Source organism: Mustela lutreola, chromosome 15 (assembly GCF_030435805.1).
Source record: "Mustela lutreola isolate mMusLut2 chromosome 15, mMusLut2.pri, whole genome shotgun sequence".
Lineage (NCBI taxonomy): Eukaryota > Metazoa > Chordata > Mammalia > Carnivora > Mustelidae > Mustela > Mustela lutreola.
The window spans coordinates 52251165-52267823 of NC_081304.1; the positions used below are offsets into that span (position 1 = coordinate 52251165).

The following is a 16659-nucleotide window of genomic DNA, read 5'->3' on the forward strand; positions in this document are numbered from 1 at the left end:
ACCTTTCCTCTCATGGCAAACGGAACAATGACATCACTGGACTATGAATAATGTTGGAAGGGTCCCAGGAATCCTATGCTGCACTCTTAAAACGGCAAGAAATAAAAGGCAACGAATCTCATGGATTGTCTCTTTCTTCTCCTAATTTCCTCGAACTCTGACCTCCTGATTTTCCTCCACAGAGAAACCTCTGAATCCCTTCTCGTGTGCGCTTATTACCATGTCAGTCATCAAGTACGGGGGCGGGGGCAGGATTCAGAAAGCCTTCTTCAGGAGGGACTATCAGCCCCACTCTCTGCTCTTAAGAGGCCCCGGTCCTTGTCACAGTTAAGAATCTCAAGGACCACACAGAAGTTCTCAAAAACATTGGCCTCTCTCAAAAGGGACTGGGTAAGTAAAGTTGGGCTATTCTGTCCAAGGAAAACCACTTTTTCCTATATGCTATTCAATATCTTATTGCATTTATAGCAGTTGCCTAAGTAGGCACCGTAACCTGGATTATATTAGAGGAGGCATCCCTTAATCCAGAAATGTTTCCTTTGAAGCCTACACAGGAACAAATCCCAACAATACTGTCCCATCCAACACGGCTCCTTTTGGATGGTGTCTTAATGTGAAGTGTGCTCTAACTCTGAGCTCTTAAGTCAATAAAGAAGCGTCTACTCTTGGCATATTGTCCTCCCGAAGGCTCCCAGATTGTACAACAGGGAGAAAAGCCAAATTTGGACATCCGTGATTCCATCAGTCCCTGATGCTTCTACCATCCATAACAAGCGCCCTGGTAACTGGCACGCTCAGTAGCCTTCCTCAATCCTTATCTCAGAGCCACACGTACATATACACATGTGCAGAGAGGCAGTAGAGTAAACAGGTTAAGAACAAGGACTCTTGAGCCGGACTCCCTGAGTTTAAATCTCAGCCCCACAGTTTCCAGGTCAGCCAGTGACTTTGCCTTTCTGAGTCCTAGTGGCCTCCTCTACAAAATAGGGATATGGTGTGCCTATTTAAGGGCATTGTTGGAAGAAATGAATGAATTGATGCATACAAAAGTGACTGAACAGTGTCTAGCATGGAATAAACCTTTACTACAAGTATTAGCTATTACTGTCATGGAAATCCTCTGAAAGGGGTCTGGGAAGAACTGAAATACAAAGAAAAAACAAATTATACACTGAATTCTGCCTTACTTTATGCTTATAAAAGGAAAGGAATGGAGTATCAATGCCTACCTCTTGAGTTGCCTTTCTAGGATAAGGGGAAAAGCCAGGTAACTTTCCTTTCTTACATTTACTAAAGAGGAGGTACAAATGAGGTCTGCCTTACAAACTGAGGCAATGCTATGGATACCTCAGGCCAGGTTTATTTGGGGAAATGGATTTTTTTTTTAACCTAGATGAAACAGAAGTATTTCCCAGTTCTCCATGATGCTGTATCATAGCAACCTTCCTACTAGGATGAATCAGCATATCTTCTCATATAATCAACTCTGGCCAATTGAGTAGAAACATTCATGGAGAGGAGTTAAGTAATACACAAATGTAAATGTATTGGCTATGCCTCTCAATTCTTTGGAGAAACAAAATCACTTTCAGTGGTGAGCCTATAAGATGGAAATAGAGTATTATCAATATTGTCCTTATAAATCTCTGTGTTGCTCATAAAATGCAGTAACATAGCTTTATGTATAACTCTGATAATGCAGGCTATTACGTGTTCATACATAAAAATGTACAGGTAAACAACAGAATGCTATATCTCTATGTAAAATATAATTTTACAGTATTTCTAATTTCACTAATTTATCTGTTGGGCTTTTTTTGGAGGCGAGTGTCTTGGTGCATATGGTTGAATTCTTATTAAGTAAAATGTAAGTATGATATGATTTTCCCCAAGATGGTTATCTCAAGCCACTATATTTTATATGTATGACTTTGGCAAAACATATCCAGAAATCATCTAGCATATGATGCATATCAAAGGTACTACAGGGATGACTTTTCACTGAACTCATATGAATTTTTAAAACTGCGTGTATTATTTTTTTCTTAGCCAACAACAAAAGACCTAACAAGTTAGTTATCTTCCTCATGGGGAAAACTGTTAAAGCTGGAGATAAAACCAGATATTAAGATGGAACTAAGGGGCACCTGGGTGGCTCAGTGGGTTAAGCCACTGCCTTAGGCTCAGGTCATGATCCCAGGGTCCTGGGATTGAGCCCTGCATCGGGCTCTCTGCTCAGCGGGGAGCCTGCTTCTTCCTCTCTCTGCCTGCCTCTCTGCCTACTTGTGATCTCGGTCTGTCAAATAAATAAATAAAATCTTTTTTAAAAAAAGATGGAACTAAAAATGTTTTATAGGCATATATGAGGGATCTCATGAGTTGCAAAGTTTTTCAGAGGAGGAATTTATTTGCAATTGTGGTGGTCAAGTGACACTTTAAGTTGGGTCCTAAAGAAGACTGACTTGCAAACTGAAAAGACTGATGTGACAACTACCTTTTGATTAAAAAAATAAAATAATAATAATAAACAAACAAACAAAAAAGGATTTATGTCTCCTCAGAAAAAGCAGAAAGCCCTGCTTTAATCAACAAAGTTCTCTTCCTGCAATCCTCAAATCAAGCCTGGGGTCATCATACAATGACTGAAAACTCATCACAATACTGAACACTATCCTTCTTGGAGGAATTTGAGATGAAACATGTATGTTAATCTTCCTTCCACTCAACACAAATAAGTCAATCACAAGCAGTTTTAACACATAAATTAGTTTTAACCATATAAATTCATTCTAAATGAGGTTATCATAGATGAGACCTCTGAAGGAAGGAAGGTCAAATGTTTCTCCACAACCCAAACTAACTGGCTCCAGGAAAGAAAAGTTTTTTGAAAGGACCTTGTTATACCTAACATGTTAACTACCACTGTTTGAAAAGCTCTGATTCTAATAACAAGACCCTTCCTTGGAGGACTCTTTTTTTCCTTGCCTCCAATTTCTAAAAGTTACTAAGAATTTCATATATTTCAAAAATTATTTCCAGATGTCACCATTTCTTCAGAGTACTTTGTCTTACAATTTTCAGAACAAAAATCCTTTTTCCCTCTATCTTCAGTTGTGCTTTTCAGCTCTGAAACTCAAGCCCTGTTGAACTTCAAGCTGTAGCTAACCCTTTAAACAGAAGAGAAGGACAGGGAAGTGAGTGAGAAGGGAGAGTTCAAAGTAGCCCTTTTAGTGAAGACAGTACTGCTAGGAGTAGGAATGATTTACATTAAGGCAAAGATTTCTAGAAAGGCGGTTTTCAAATATACGACCGACCGTGAGTCTATTTGACTTGGACATGGGCGGTATTCCGATCAGTACAAAGAGGGGCAATGAGCTCAAGTTTAAACAACCGGAATTCCTTTGCACGTTGGAATAGTCCAATCCTGGGGTTAGGGGAAAAAAATTCACTTCATGGTGACATCAGTCATCTTCAGGCATGATGAAAATATATACGCAGAAAGACCAATGGTTGCTCTCGGGCTATTCCATCTTCCAGATCAGTACTTTTTCACATGGATTTGTGATATGCTGGCAGCTAATTCTTTGCAGGAGAAAATGAGAGGCAAGGATTATCAGCCCTCAAAAAAAGGCGGGGGGGGGGGAATCACAATTATAGTAACTCATGAAAGTAGGATTCTTTGGTCTTTAACAAAGCGAGAGTCGGAATGACCACACATTCAGAGTGATTCTCCACTGTGAAGCCTCTGATGCCTAATGAGGGCTGAACTACACCTGAAAGCTCTGCCACATTCATTACACCCACAGGGTTTCTCTCCGGTGTGAATCCTCTGGTGCTGAGTAAGATGGGCACTCCTGCTGAAGGCTTTCCCACACTCGTGACAGTTGAACGGCTTTTCTCCAGTGTGAATCTTCTGATGTTGCGTCAGGGATGAACTCTGGCTGAAGGCTCTCCCACAGTCTTTACAGGCATACGGTTTCTCTCCAGTGTGGGTTTTTGTGTGTTTTATGAGCGTTGAGCTCTGGCTGAAAGCTTTACCGCATTCTCTGCACTTGTAGGGTTTTTCTCCAGTATGAGTTCTCTGGTGTCGAATAAGGGCTGATGGATCACTGAAGGTTTTCCCGCAGTCCTTACAGGCGTGCGGTTTCTCTCCAGTGTGAGTTCTCTGATGCTGATAGAGGTGTGAGCTCTGACTAAAGACCTTGCCACACTCGCTACATTCATAGGGTTTCTCTCCAGTGTGAATAAACTGATGGACAGTTAGGGAAGAGTTGTGACTAAAGGCTTTCCCACATTCGCTGCATTTGAAGGGCTTCTCTCCAGTATGAATAAACTGATGTTCAATCCGGGATGAGTCATGACTGAAGGCTTTACCGCATGCGTTACATTCATAAGGTTTCTCACGGGCATGAATTCGCTGATGTTGAATAAAGTGCCTTATCTGACTAAAAGCCATCCCGCACTCACTACATTCATGAGGTTTCTCTGCAGTATGGATTCTCTGGTGTTGAATAAGAGAGACGTTATGATTAAAGGCTTTCCCACATTCCTTGCATGCATAGGGTTTCTCTCCAGTGTGAATTCTCTGATGTACTGTAAGAGCTGAATAATTACCATAAGTTTTTCCACATTCACTACACTCATAAGGATTCTCTCCATGTTCAGATCTCTGATGCAGAATAAATAGTGCATTCTGAATTAAGGCTCTTTCATGTGCCTTCCCACCATGAACGCTCTGATGGTGTTTGGCAAGGTGTGAGTTCCAGGTGTAGACTTTCCCATCTTCACAAGACTTCTCTCCAGTATTACTTTTCTGATGTTCCGTTTGGTGTATACCATGACCAAAGGTCTTCCCATACTGATTACATTCCACATTTTTTTCTTCATTATGAACTGTACAATGTTGGACATAAACTGAATGATCACTGAGTATTTTACTGCGTACATTACACTGAAGAGCTTTCTCATTTATGCCCTTTTCCTGATGTCTTATTAATTTTGAATTCTGTTTAAAACTCTTTCCCTGAGCATCAGATGTATAAGGTCTCTCTTCTTCGGGGTGTCTTGATTGTATAACAAAGTCTGACTTCAGACTAACATGTCTGCCAGATCCAATACATATGGGGTTACTATCGGCCATAGAAGTTCTTTTCTTGAGGAGAACTGTTGCTTCTTTCCAGAGTCTATCTTGAGCATCCTCTTTGATCTCTGCATATCCCCAGGCTTCCTTCAAACTGGAAGGAACATCAGCCCCTGTGCTTTTCTCCATATTTATCCCCTGGTATGATTCTTTTCCAGAAAATAACTCCTTTGGGTTTGACTTTCTGGTCTCCAAATCTGGAGGGGAAAAGTAAAAATGTTCCCTGTAGTAGAAGGAGGAAATGACTCAAGTAGGAATGAGATAATAAAATTGCATACATACGATTAGTCACAAGTATAAGCCAAGTAGTCAATAGATAATTTATTGAACACCTATTATGGGCTAGTCACTGTGTTATATGCCAGGATTCAATGATAAACGAAGCAGATGTAGTATCAACTCTTTTGAGGTTTACAGTCTTTTGGGGAAAACAAGTATTAAATAATTTTAAGAATGATGAATGCTGTAAAATTTGGGTGAGGGAGATTTCAATTGGAAACGATCAGTACCATACACTGGGATGATTACCCTGCCCCTAGCTTTTGAACCATGAGAATGTTTCCTGGCTTCTGATGCCACCACCACCAGCAGTCCCATGTTCCCTGTCTGGAGTTCACTCCTGCTAGGGACATCCTTCAATGCCTACCTCTTCCACTCCCACTGGCACAGCTCCCCAGTAACTGTCCTTGATTATGCCTGAGGTTGCTGTTGGATTCAGTAAAATCATTCGCCATATTTTCCCTTGCTACTGTGAATGTTAGCATTTGCCAGAGACTTGCTCAGCTTTCCCTTTTTTCCCTCTCTCTCTTTGGGCCTCCCCAAATACACACGTACATGCCCCAAGAAAAGACAAAGAGGGTCAAAGTTCAGGAGGATGCAGAAATTTTAGGAGGATCGGGGCTTAGGCTTACTACTAGTACTAGTTCAGCTTTCTTATGGGTAAACTATAAATGACATTTGAGTTGTTGTAAAGTTGGGACTTTGTAATTAGGGATCTTGTAAGGAGTTTTTCAGCCCGATGAAGGGTAAGACAAATAGCACATGTGTTTTGCAAGCTGGACTGCCTTCAACGTAAACTCAGTATGTGGCTTTGAAAACCTTATATAATGTAGGAAAATGGAAGTTAAAAGAAGGCAACGTAAGTTAACTAGGGGGGAGAGTTGGTAGCAGGGCACTAATCCACTACCACATTAGCCAAAAAGAAGGAACTACCTGTTAATTCCAATGGACATTCTTCAGGTCCTTACTTGACCTCTCTAGTGTCTATCACTATGCACACCTCCCCACCCTGAAATGCTCTTTTCTGCAGGCTTCTATGACAAGAATCTGACTTGGTTTCCTTCTACTCTGGCCACCCTTTCCTAGTATCCTTTCTGGATTCCCTTTCCTTCATTTATTTTAATAAAATCTGTACAACATATCTCTCCTGCCATCACCCATTATTAAGAATTATTGCTATTTTATTATTTTGACACCATTTTGCCCCACGTGTTTTTTTTTAAGTACACAAGTGATATAGATATATACAGATATAGATAGACATCCAGCAGATACTTAAATCTGTATGTTCATTGGGCTTCTAAGTTCTCTTGCATGCCCTATTTCTCTCTTTTCACATTTTATCCACTCCAGTGTCTTTAATTACCACCTATTTCCTGTACCACCAGGTATCTCTTTCCCTCGCCAAGATCCATTTGACATCTCCATATATTTCTCTACCTTCTAGACACCGCTACTTAATTTTCGCAACTGCAGCAGTACCGACATTTTGTCAGACAAGTCTTTGTGGGAGGGGCTGTCCTGTGCATGGTAGGATACTTGGTACCATCTTTGGCCTTGACCCACTAGATGCCCATAGCATCCTCCCAGTCTTCAGACATGCCCCCTGGTGGCAAAACCGATCCTATTTGAGAACCACTGGTTTAGATCTGCTACAGACTCTTCAAGCAGAAGAAACAGAACTCACCTTCCATCCCATCACCCCCTAAACTCGCCATTTCTTCTATTTTTTCCATCTCAGGGAAATGAACTTCCATCTACCTACACAGCCAAGCCAGAAACCTGGAAATCACCTTTGTCTTATTTCTCCCCCACCTCCTACATAAGTTCAGCAAATTCTATCAATATTACAACCTTAAAATTGGATGTGAAATCACATTCCTTAGACTTACATTCAAATTCTTTCATTCTCTTCTCACTTTTTAGGTAGGCAAAACCTAGGCTCAACGAAGACAAAGTAAATGAAGGAGAGACTCCAGCCTCTAGAGAGGAAAAGGGAATGACCTCATAAAATGCCGGAGGAAGGCACCACCATGATCACTGGATCGAGTGTCAGGGGTATACCTTAAGAAGGAAGTACCCTTCCTTGAGTCTGGGAAGAAGCAGAGTTGGGCTAATGAGACTCTGATATATCCAAATGAAGATGAGACTGTAGAAAATATTGAGACTCAATATTAATGTTGATATTAATATTAATCAATATTAATTAATAATTATTAATAATTAACAATAAATATTAACTAATATTAAATAATTAATATTAACACTGAGTCTCAATATTTTCTACAGACTTGGAGGATGTGGAGAAGAACCCCTGACTTATATTTCAAAAGATCAGTTGTCTGCCTTATTCTCACTTACATATGCAGCTGCTTCTGGGCACTTCTCTCTCCTGCATCCACGGGTTTTCTGCTTGTTCCGACTGGGAGATGATATCAGACTTAGAAAATGGAAATCCTACTCAAGGAAAAGAAATAGCATGTGACTGCTTCCAAGACAAAGGATCACCCATTTTCAGTCCCACTCTTGTGTTTTCAAAAGCAGAAAACAAGACAAATAATTGTCAAATGCAATTATATATTTTCTACCAAAGTAGGGGGAGAAACAGTTTAAGGATCTGCTCTGGGTCATGGAGGAAAATGTTAACCAAAGCCTCCTTCCTTCCTATCTTTCTTCCTTTTCCTTCTTTTGGCGGGTGGGGGGAGAAGCAGAGGAAGACGGACAAGCTGAGTCCCTGCTGAGCACAGGTCCCACACGGGGCTGGATCCCACAACTCGGAGATCATGACCTGAGCCGAAATCAAGAATCAAATGCTTAACTGACTGAGCCACCCAGACTCCCCACAAAGCCTCCTTTCTGATCATCCCCTCACAGGAGCACTGGAATCCTTAGAAAGCAATGGCATCCCAAAATGCCTACCTGTGGCAAGCACTCAACCTTACCCAAGGAGACCAGGTTCCTGTAGTTCTCAAGCATTACATCCCTGTACAAGTCTCTCTGAGCGGGGTCCAGTTCTCTCCATTCTTCCTCGGTGAAGTTCACAGCCACGTCCTCGAAGGACAAGCCCTGAAACACCTGCACAGGGTTCGGAAGTAACGGCTGAATAAGGCAGAATTAGGGGAGATCCATGGAATGGAGAGGAAATGGATCCAACCATGTTCACAGTGTCAAAGGCATACAGACTCGTAGGTTAAAGAGCCTTAAATGTTTTACCCTTTGACATACTGATCTTATATCTAGAAATCAACTGTAATAAAATGATCGGAGATATGAGTAAAGAGTTATCACCAGATTCCTCATCCATTTATAATTTGCAATAACAAAATAGTTCTAAATAACCTAAATGTTTGTGGAGAGTGGCAGAAGCAGCTAACTGCTCACTAAAGGACACGTCCCCTCCTCCTCTTTCTAGGTGGACAAACATTTCCCGGTCTCCTTTGCAGTTAGATGTGGCCATGTGGCTGAGTTTAAGCCAAGAGAATGCAAGCAGAAGTGAGATGCACCAGTTTCCAGGCCAGACTCGCATACGTTCCTCCATGCTATTTTTCCCTTGTGGCCGGGTCATGGGGATGACCCCAAAAGTGAGTTTGGGACCCATGTGCTAGAGATATTAGAGCTTCAGATAGCTCAAGGCCCTGAATGGCCACCCTATCAACCTACGACCCAGTCGTATGGTTACAAGAACAAGAAATAAACTTCTATTACACTAGGGCTACTACACATTTTGGGTCTATTGGTTTTACCAGTTACAAGTTAGCCAATCCCAATTAATTCAGAAACTCACACCCTCAAGTAGAAGGTATCAAAACAAACACCTAAAATATACAGGGGCAAAGGCTTGACAGGCGGCAAGCTTCAAAGAAACAGGTAGTTAAGGCTGGAAAGATGTAGACTCTTTTTTTTTTTTTTTTAAGATTTTGTTTATTTGACAGAGAGAGAGAGATCACAAGCAGACAGAGCAGCAGCCAGATGGAGAAGGGGAAGCAGGCTCCCTGCTGAGCAGAGAGCTTGATGTGGGACTCGATCCCAGGACCCTGAGATCATGACCTGAGCCAAAGGCAGAGGCTTTAACCCACTGAGCCACCCAGGCACCACTGATGTAGACTCTTGATCTATAACCCGCAAAGTAATTAGTACCTGGGAAGGCAGACCAAAAATTCACTGGGCCTGTAGCTTTGGGGGAACAGGCTGGACAAGAGCCAGACTGCTAGCTTGTGCAGGACGCTTCTGGATATATTTGGCAAAGAAAAAAAGAGTTGAGCCCAGGAAAGAATTTACCAATTTTCAAGCTAAAACAAATAGAATACAGAGTCCAGAAATTTGGAGCTTCACTGGCTGGAAAAGCAAACTTGTTTCTAGATCTCATATACAATAGGAAGTCTAAAAAAGGCTTTGAACAACAAAGGTCCATTGAAACTTCCCAGCTAAACAAAGTAACTTAGCCCTATAAAAAAGATCAAGTTAAGGATATGGCGTTCCCATCCAAGCCTATTGCTCGCAAGCCTTAAAGTTATCTTCATTAAGAAAGAGACATGGTACATAACAAACTGAGAAATATACCAAGCTTGAGACTTATAGCCAGGAAAGAATTTTGTGTGATTATTAGTATACGGCAAAGGGATCAGAAGCTTAAGTTTTTATAGGACAATATATCCATGATTTCTTTCTTTCTTTTTTTTTTTAAGATTTTATTTATTGTTTATTTGCGAGAGAGAGAGAAAGAGAGAAAGTACAATCGGGGAGCAGGAAGCGAGTTGGGGGGTAGGTAGGGAAAGCAGGTTCCCCTCTGGGCATGGAGCCCAACTTGGGGCTTGATCCCAGGACCCCGGGATCATGACCTGAGCTGAAGGCAGGCACTCAACAGACTGAGCCACCCAGGTGTCCTATATCCATGATTTCAATGTACTTTGTACTTCCTTTTTTCCTGTATCAGAAGAAGTAGTACCTTTCCTCAATATTAAGCCACTTATGTCATTGACTTCCCAAATATTTCTTCTCAAAAATCTCATCCAGGGCGCTTAGATGGCTCAGTCATTAAGTGTCTGACTCTTGATTTTGTCCTGATCTTAAGTCATGAGATCAAGTCCAGGCTCTGCAAACAAGCAGAGTCTGCTCAAGATTTTCTCTCCCTCTGCCCATCACCCTGCTCTCTCTCTAAAATAAGTAAGGGGCACCTGGGTGGCTCAGTGGGTTAAAGCCTCTACTCAGGTCATGATTCCAGGGTCCTGGGATAGAGCTCCACATCGGGCTCTCTGCTCCACGGGGAGCCTGCTTCCTCCTCTCTCTCTGCCTGACTCTCTGCCTACTTGTGATCTGTCTGTGAAATACATAAATAAAATCTTTTAAAAAATAAAATAAAATAAGTAAATAAATACAATCTTAAAAAAAAAAAAACTTATTCATCCTTCAAGGCCCACTCCAAATCTCACTGCTTCTATTAGCCCGGGGCTCCTTAAAAGGGCTCAAAGATGCTGGCTGAATGAATAAAGCCCTCCCCAAACTCTCTCAGCCAGACATGCTTGCTCGCTCTCTTCTGAAACCATCCAACATTCTCCCTGAAGTAGAGGGTCAGTTAATTGGCTGATTGATTTGTGGATGGGTCTTTTCTCCTCCCGGCAGATGGATACGAAAGGTACCTCACTTGCCTTTGCTGATCTAAGCCAAGTGCCTCAACTGGACAAAAGGGAACCTGGCTCTCTCCCCACCCTGCTCTCGGACCTCTGTCCTCTGTGGCCAACCTATAGGAGAGACTGCTGAGCCCCACCTGCAGTGCTACTTTCACAGAAAGAAACACCCAGTTGCCATGTTGCTGGCGGTCCATCCCACTTTCTTTCTTTTTTTTTTTTTAAGATATTATTTATTTCAATCTCAAGTAGGTGGAGAGGCAGGCAGAGAGAGAGAGAGATCTTTTTTTTTTTTTTAATTTATTTTTTATTTTTATTTTTTTTAAAGATTTTATTTATTTACTTGACAGATAGAGATCACAAGCAGGCAGTGAGTCAGGCAGAAAGAGAGGAAGCAGGCTCCCCACTGAGCAAAGAACCCGACGCCCGCCCGCTGGGCTCTATCCCAGGACCCTGAGATCATGACCTGAGCCGAAGGCAGAGGCTTTAATCCACTGAGCCACCCAGGCGCCCCACTATCCCACCTTCTTAATCCCATCTTTGAAAACTGCCCAGGCTAATAGGACTGATGAGCTTCATGGGATGAGAGGGAAAATTTATTTCCTTCAGGAATTGAGATGAGATTTTAGGGATGAGAGGAAAATCCCCAACTCACCTGGGACTTTGCTGCCTGGAGAAGAGCAGCCATATTCTCCTCCTCAAGATACCCCTTTTGGAAAAGGGCAGACTCCCTTGATGCCGGAACTGGAAGGGAAGAATAATAAAGGAACCCAGTTTATTATTGTGTGTCTCGGACCCATTATATTAGAAAGAGCCACTTATGACAAAAAGTCCCTCTGACCTTGGCTGTCATGTGGTTGGAAGGATCGCACAGACACCTGTGTAATGAGGCTTCCAAGGTAACCTCAGAGAGTTGACTGAATGTAAACTAAGTCAGGGAAAGGTATGGTCATTAACTGGGTTCGGGATAAGCCTGAGCCTGTGCTTTGAGAAAATGGGGATCCCTATGGTAACACCAAAACCCATATACTATTAGGGCTTGCATGAAGGTTCCAGACCTCCTGCCTCGACTCCTCTGTTTACAAATAGAGAACAAGGAAAAGGAGCCATGGAGGCAAAGGGCAACAGGACCTGTCCTGCCAGTTTAGGGCACAGGAAGCACCAGCCACCAGACTGTGACTATTCCAGGCCCCCGCTAAGACTGCAGCTATCCTAGGTTCGTGACACCGCACATGGGATCCACTGAATCGCAGTCTGTCATCTCGTACTCCCCTGCATCCCAAGCACCCAACATACTATGCCTGGTTGCAGAGCCCCAAAGTGTTGAGAATGAACTCCTAATCCCCCCAACTACTTTGACTCCACGCCCATCAAGCAACCTGCTACTCACGATCTCCTTTCCCATTTTGATTATTTGCCTACTGGGAGAAAACCAGTATCAATGTTGAGCACTTCTTTGAGCTTATCTTTGGGTGGTGGGATTGTATGTCACTTATTTTATCCTCCATATAATTGTCTTCCTAACATTCCACAGTTTATTTCTTGAACCCTCACTCTCCCCTACCACCAAAAAGCAATACTTTAAGTCCCTTGTGGAGGCGCCTGAGTGGCTCAGTCAGTTAAGTGTCAGACTCTTGATTTAGGCTCAGGTCATGGTCTTGGGGGTCATGGAACTGAGCCCCATATAGGGCTCCCTGCTCAGAGGGGAGTGTGCTGGAGATTCTCTCTCTACCTTTCCCTCTCTTCCTGACCCTCCCTGTGCACTCACACTCACACATGCTCTCTAATAAATCAATCAATCTTTTTATTTTAAAAAAAAAAGTTTTGTGGATTTATTTGGGGAAGAAGGAGGAATTTCAAGTCCTTATCATTATAAACAGCACAGAGTTTCACGATTTAAAAAACAAATCTATGCCTCCTACCATGCTTTCTCACTAAAACAATGGCTCTGGAGGTTGCCTGCCTGCTTTTAAATCCTGGCTCTGCATGGCTGTAGTCAAGTTTCTTCTATGCTTCAGCTTCCCCATTGGAGAAATGGGAAAAACAATGGTACCTACTTCAAAGCATTGTCCATTAATGTATATAAATAGCCTAAATCGGTACCTGATACAGAATAAGCATTCAGTAAAGGTCATTTATCAGTTAATTCTTATTCTTACTATTTTCTGCATATCACCAGTAGCCAAAATGTTATAGGATCTTCTTTCTATCCTTTGTTTTATGAAAGCAAAAGGCATCATCAGTGTATATGGCCATACCCCAAACCCCTACTTCCCCAGAGGATGCCTGTCCATTCCCTGTACTGAACTCTGACAATCAGTGAAAGATGGGATAGAGATGGGAACTTGTAAGGTTCAGGACCTTGGCAAATCAGAGGGGCTGAGGTCAGGATGTCTGGGAAAACCAAACAGACTGAAGCTAGACCATAGAAGCCCCTTCTCATCTGTGCCATCCTTTTGTATCTCCTTTTTTTTTTTTTTTTTAAAGATTTTATTTATTTGACAGAGAGAGAGAGAGAGACAAGTATGCAGAGCAGCAGGCAGAGAAAAGGGTATGGGGGAGCAGGCTCCCCGCTGAGCAGAGAGCCTGATGTGGGGCTTGATCCCAGGACCCTGAGATCATGACTTCAGCTGAAGGCAAAGGTTTAACCCACTGAGCCACCCAGGTGCCCCCCTTTTGTATCTCCTTAAGAGAGAATACTTCTTAAAAGATATTGGAAGAGGGGCACCTGGGTGGCTCAGTGGGTTAAAGCCTCTGCCTTTGGCTCAGGTCATGATCCCAGGGTCCTGGGATCGAGCCCCACATGGGGCTCTTTGCTCCGCAGGGAGCCTGCTTCCTCCTCTCTCTCTGCCTGCCTCTCTGCCTACTTATGATCTCTGTCTGTCAAATAAGTAAATAAAATCTTAAAAAAAAAAAAAAAAGATATTGAAAGAAGTCAGGAGCAGTTCTCAATCCTGCCAGAATTGGGCAGTGGACCCTGCAGATGCAGGCCCCAGCTCTGCACTTGACCTCTCCCATGTGCTAGAATACCAGTTCAAATCATCTGCTTCTCCATGCCCATTTCCTTTTCTCTGTCCAAAGAGTCTAACTTGCCCGCTCTCATCTTTTAGAGAGACATTAGGTAAAATAGAGATGTCTTACTTTTTAGAGTTTCAAGTGAAACGGGAATGATAATAGTGAAATTACTACTACTCATGGAGCACTCACCATGTACCAGATGCTCTCCATAAATCACTTGTTACAAAGGAAGAAACTGGTGACTTGCCCAAGGGCTCAGAGTTGCCCACGCACATTTTACAAGGCTGCTGTAAAGAAAAACTAAGATAAGATTATTGTGTGCGCACTGCAGGTGTCCAGCTAACCTAGCCACAGAAGCCTCTCACTTGTGTTTCTTACCTCTGTTCTGGAGTTCGTGGTTCTGATCCACCATAACCATAGCCTTTGCACCATTTGGGTAAAGCAACTTCACCCAAACCCTCCATGTCTCTTCCTGGGGATTACCAGCATTCTCCCAGAGACTCTAGTGAGAGATTCTGGATTGAATTCTTCTTTTTCATTGTATTTCTCCCTTCATTCTCTAAGACCCCATTCATAACAGTGATTGGGGAGTCTGAAACAGTGTATTTTGAGCTAAGACTAAAGAAGTTCAGCAATCATTCAGGCTTCAGGAAGCCCTATTCACAGGGAAGTCTCAGGAAATGTTCTCAGGGAACCTTTCCCCAAGGGCCTGCAGAGACAGACACACAGGAACATAGATAATCACAGACAGCAGGTAAAGACATTGTCACTAACATGCCTGAAGGATATACCAGTGCAGGCCGTAGAGGGTAGTGGCAAGCGCCCTGCGGGGTTCTCATTTCTATGTACCAGATGGCTAGGTGACCCCTAACAAGTAATTTTTCCTTCCTGGGTTTCAGTTGCTTTTTATGTACAAATGGGGAGGTGGATACCTACTTTTCATAATGACTACTCCTGATTGAGTCCTTACTTACTGCTGGCACTGTGTCAACTGTTTAACTGTTTCATACCAAATTTCCACTGAATCCTCAAAATCACCACGTAAGGTACGGATAATAAAATTGACAGATAAGGAACAGCCGAGGCCAAGCTCAGTAACTTGCCTACGGACACATCCTTGAGCTAGAGCCGCTTTCTCGAGATGCAGACAAAGATCTCTTACGTCCACGTCCTCCCTCGTCAACATTATCTCGGTCTACACAACGGATCCACCACGCCGTGGGCTGCAAGGGCCCAAGGGCAGACGCGCGTCGGTCTCTGACCTGAAAGCCTTGACGACCGCGGGCCCTACTTGCCTCTCCTTCTAGCCAAGCGCTTCAGGCTTGCGGGCCCCCAGCCCGTTTCTGAGTAATGGGCCTGGACAGGTCTCAGACTTAAACACACGTACACACCACCACCACGTACCCACAAAACTCAGAGCAGAGGGGCAGGGTCAAGGTGGCCGAGCCAGGACAACTCCCCAGCTCCAGAAGGGATTACGGGCAGGTCAGCGGGTCCAGGGAGATCCCCAGGGGGACGCACGGCCAGACCCCCAAGCCTGACAACCCCCTGCTGGACACACACCCCTGTCCAACGTCTGCTCCTTCCTCGTCCGGACACCAAGCTGTTCACTATAGAGAGAACAAGAATATATGAGCCGCGAGCCGAGCGCGTCCGGACAAAGGAGCCGGAAGCGGAAGCGCGCGCCGAGGCTCCTGGGAAATGTAGTCCGGCCCTACCTGGCGCCTGCGTTCGGACAAGCCCCCGCGAGACTGAGTTGAAGCCTGGCCCGACCTCCCAGACTCCAGCTTGTTCTGCCTCGCAGGCAATCTCTTGAGTGGACCTAAAAAGAGAGGTTAATGTTGCAGCCCTGCGAAAGTGGACAGGAAACTTTGGGGGTGTTTACTAAACCGTCAAGGACTGTCTAGATTGTTTGGGGGAAGGGTGGGGTCTGGAGAGCAGAGCTCTCCTCGGGTGAGCTAGTCCCTCTGGTCACTCTTCTTAGAATAAGCGGAGCTGCAGCCCTGCTTCAGAAAGCCCAACGCGACAGCCCCACGCTCGAGGTTCTGCATCTCCAGGAATCCCGGCGGTTGCCCCGTGCCCTCACATTCTGGGGCAGATCTCAGTGGTTCCCACGCTCTGCACCCTTAGCGCAGAGCCCGGGTCCTCTGATGGCCTTTTGGGTTCTTGTCACCGAAGTGTAGTATTCTGAGACGCGGAGAGGTGACTCTCCCCCGGCGATAAACACATCTCCTGCATTACTGTTCTCAGCACGTTGGTGTTCACGTCTCAGGCCAAAAGAGTGCCGCGTTGTTTCCTCTTTGCTAGCCATTTCCACATGCATGACAGTCCTCCAGATCCCTTAGAGATTGATGTTATATGTATCCAGGTTCAGTTAATTTAGCCTTTTGGGGGGATATTCTACAACCAGCTCTCCACGGTGGGCCCATCCGACTGTACTGCTACTCGGTTCTACTGCGACAAGATGGAAGACAGTTGAGTTGTTGGTGTCTTCTTTATCACTTCCAGAAGCAGGAAGTGTGGAGAGGGTGCGTACCCTCAGCTTCTAGGACAAACCCCCAGGCTCACCACCACCTCCACTCCCCACCGCACCTGAGT

The 16659-nt window shown here is 43.9% G+C and overlaps 1 protein-coding gene across 6 annotated transcripts; it reads right to left on the reverse strand.

Annotated features, from left to right (window-relative positions):
• Nucleotides 1–2375: 2375 nt before the first annotated feature.
• On the reverse strand, nucleotides 2376–15754 carry LOC131817051 (zinc finger protein 883-like). Of its 6 annotated transcripts, none has more exons than XM_059150428.1 (7): nucleotides 15625–15754; nucleotides 14440–14563; nucleotides 14251–14348; nucleotides 11699–11787; nucleotides 8362–8494; nucleotides 7781–7876; nucleotides 2376–5337 (listed from the first exon to the last, which is right to left on the reverse strand). In XM_059150428.1, the coding sequence occupies exons 4-7, from the start codon at nucleotides 11729–11731 to the stop codon at nucleotides 3719–3721; spliced, it is 1881 nt and encodes a 626-aa protein (XP_059006411.1). In that variant the 5' UTR covers nucleotides 11732–11787; nucleotides 14251–14348; nucleotides 14440–14563; nucleotides 15625–15754; the 3' UTR covers nucleotides 2376–3718. The 6 variants fall into 6 exon arrangements, with proteins under 6 accessions (XP_059006411.1, XP_059006412.1, XP_059006413.1 ...); XM_059150429.1 differs by having other exon boundaries at nucleotides 14440–14770; nucleotides 15625–15751; XM_059150430.1 differs by having other exon boundaries at nucleotides 15466–15751.
• Between the last annotated feature and the right edge of the window lie 905 nt (nucleotides 15755–16659).

What these genes read in the sequence shown, in the direction of transcription:
- LOC131817051 (XM_059150428.1), bottom strand. Translation starts at nt 11,731, where the DNA reads ATGGCTGCTCTTCTCCAGGCAGCAAAGTCCCAG. An exon ending in CAGGAACCTGGTCTCCTTGG is followed by an intron (nt 7,877 to 8,361) that starts GTAAGGTTGAGT and finishes TTCCTTGAGTAG; the next exon opens with GATTTCCATTTTCTAAGTCT. An exon ending in GCCCAGAAGCAGCTGCATAT is followed by an intron (nt 5,338 to 7,780) that starts GTAAGTGAGAAT and finishes TTTCCCCTCCAG; the next exon opens with ATTTGGAGACCAGAAAGTCA.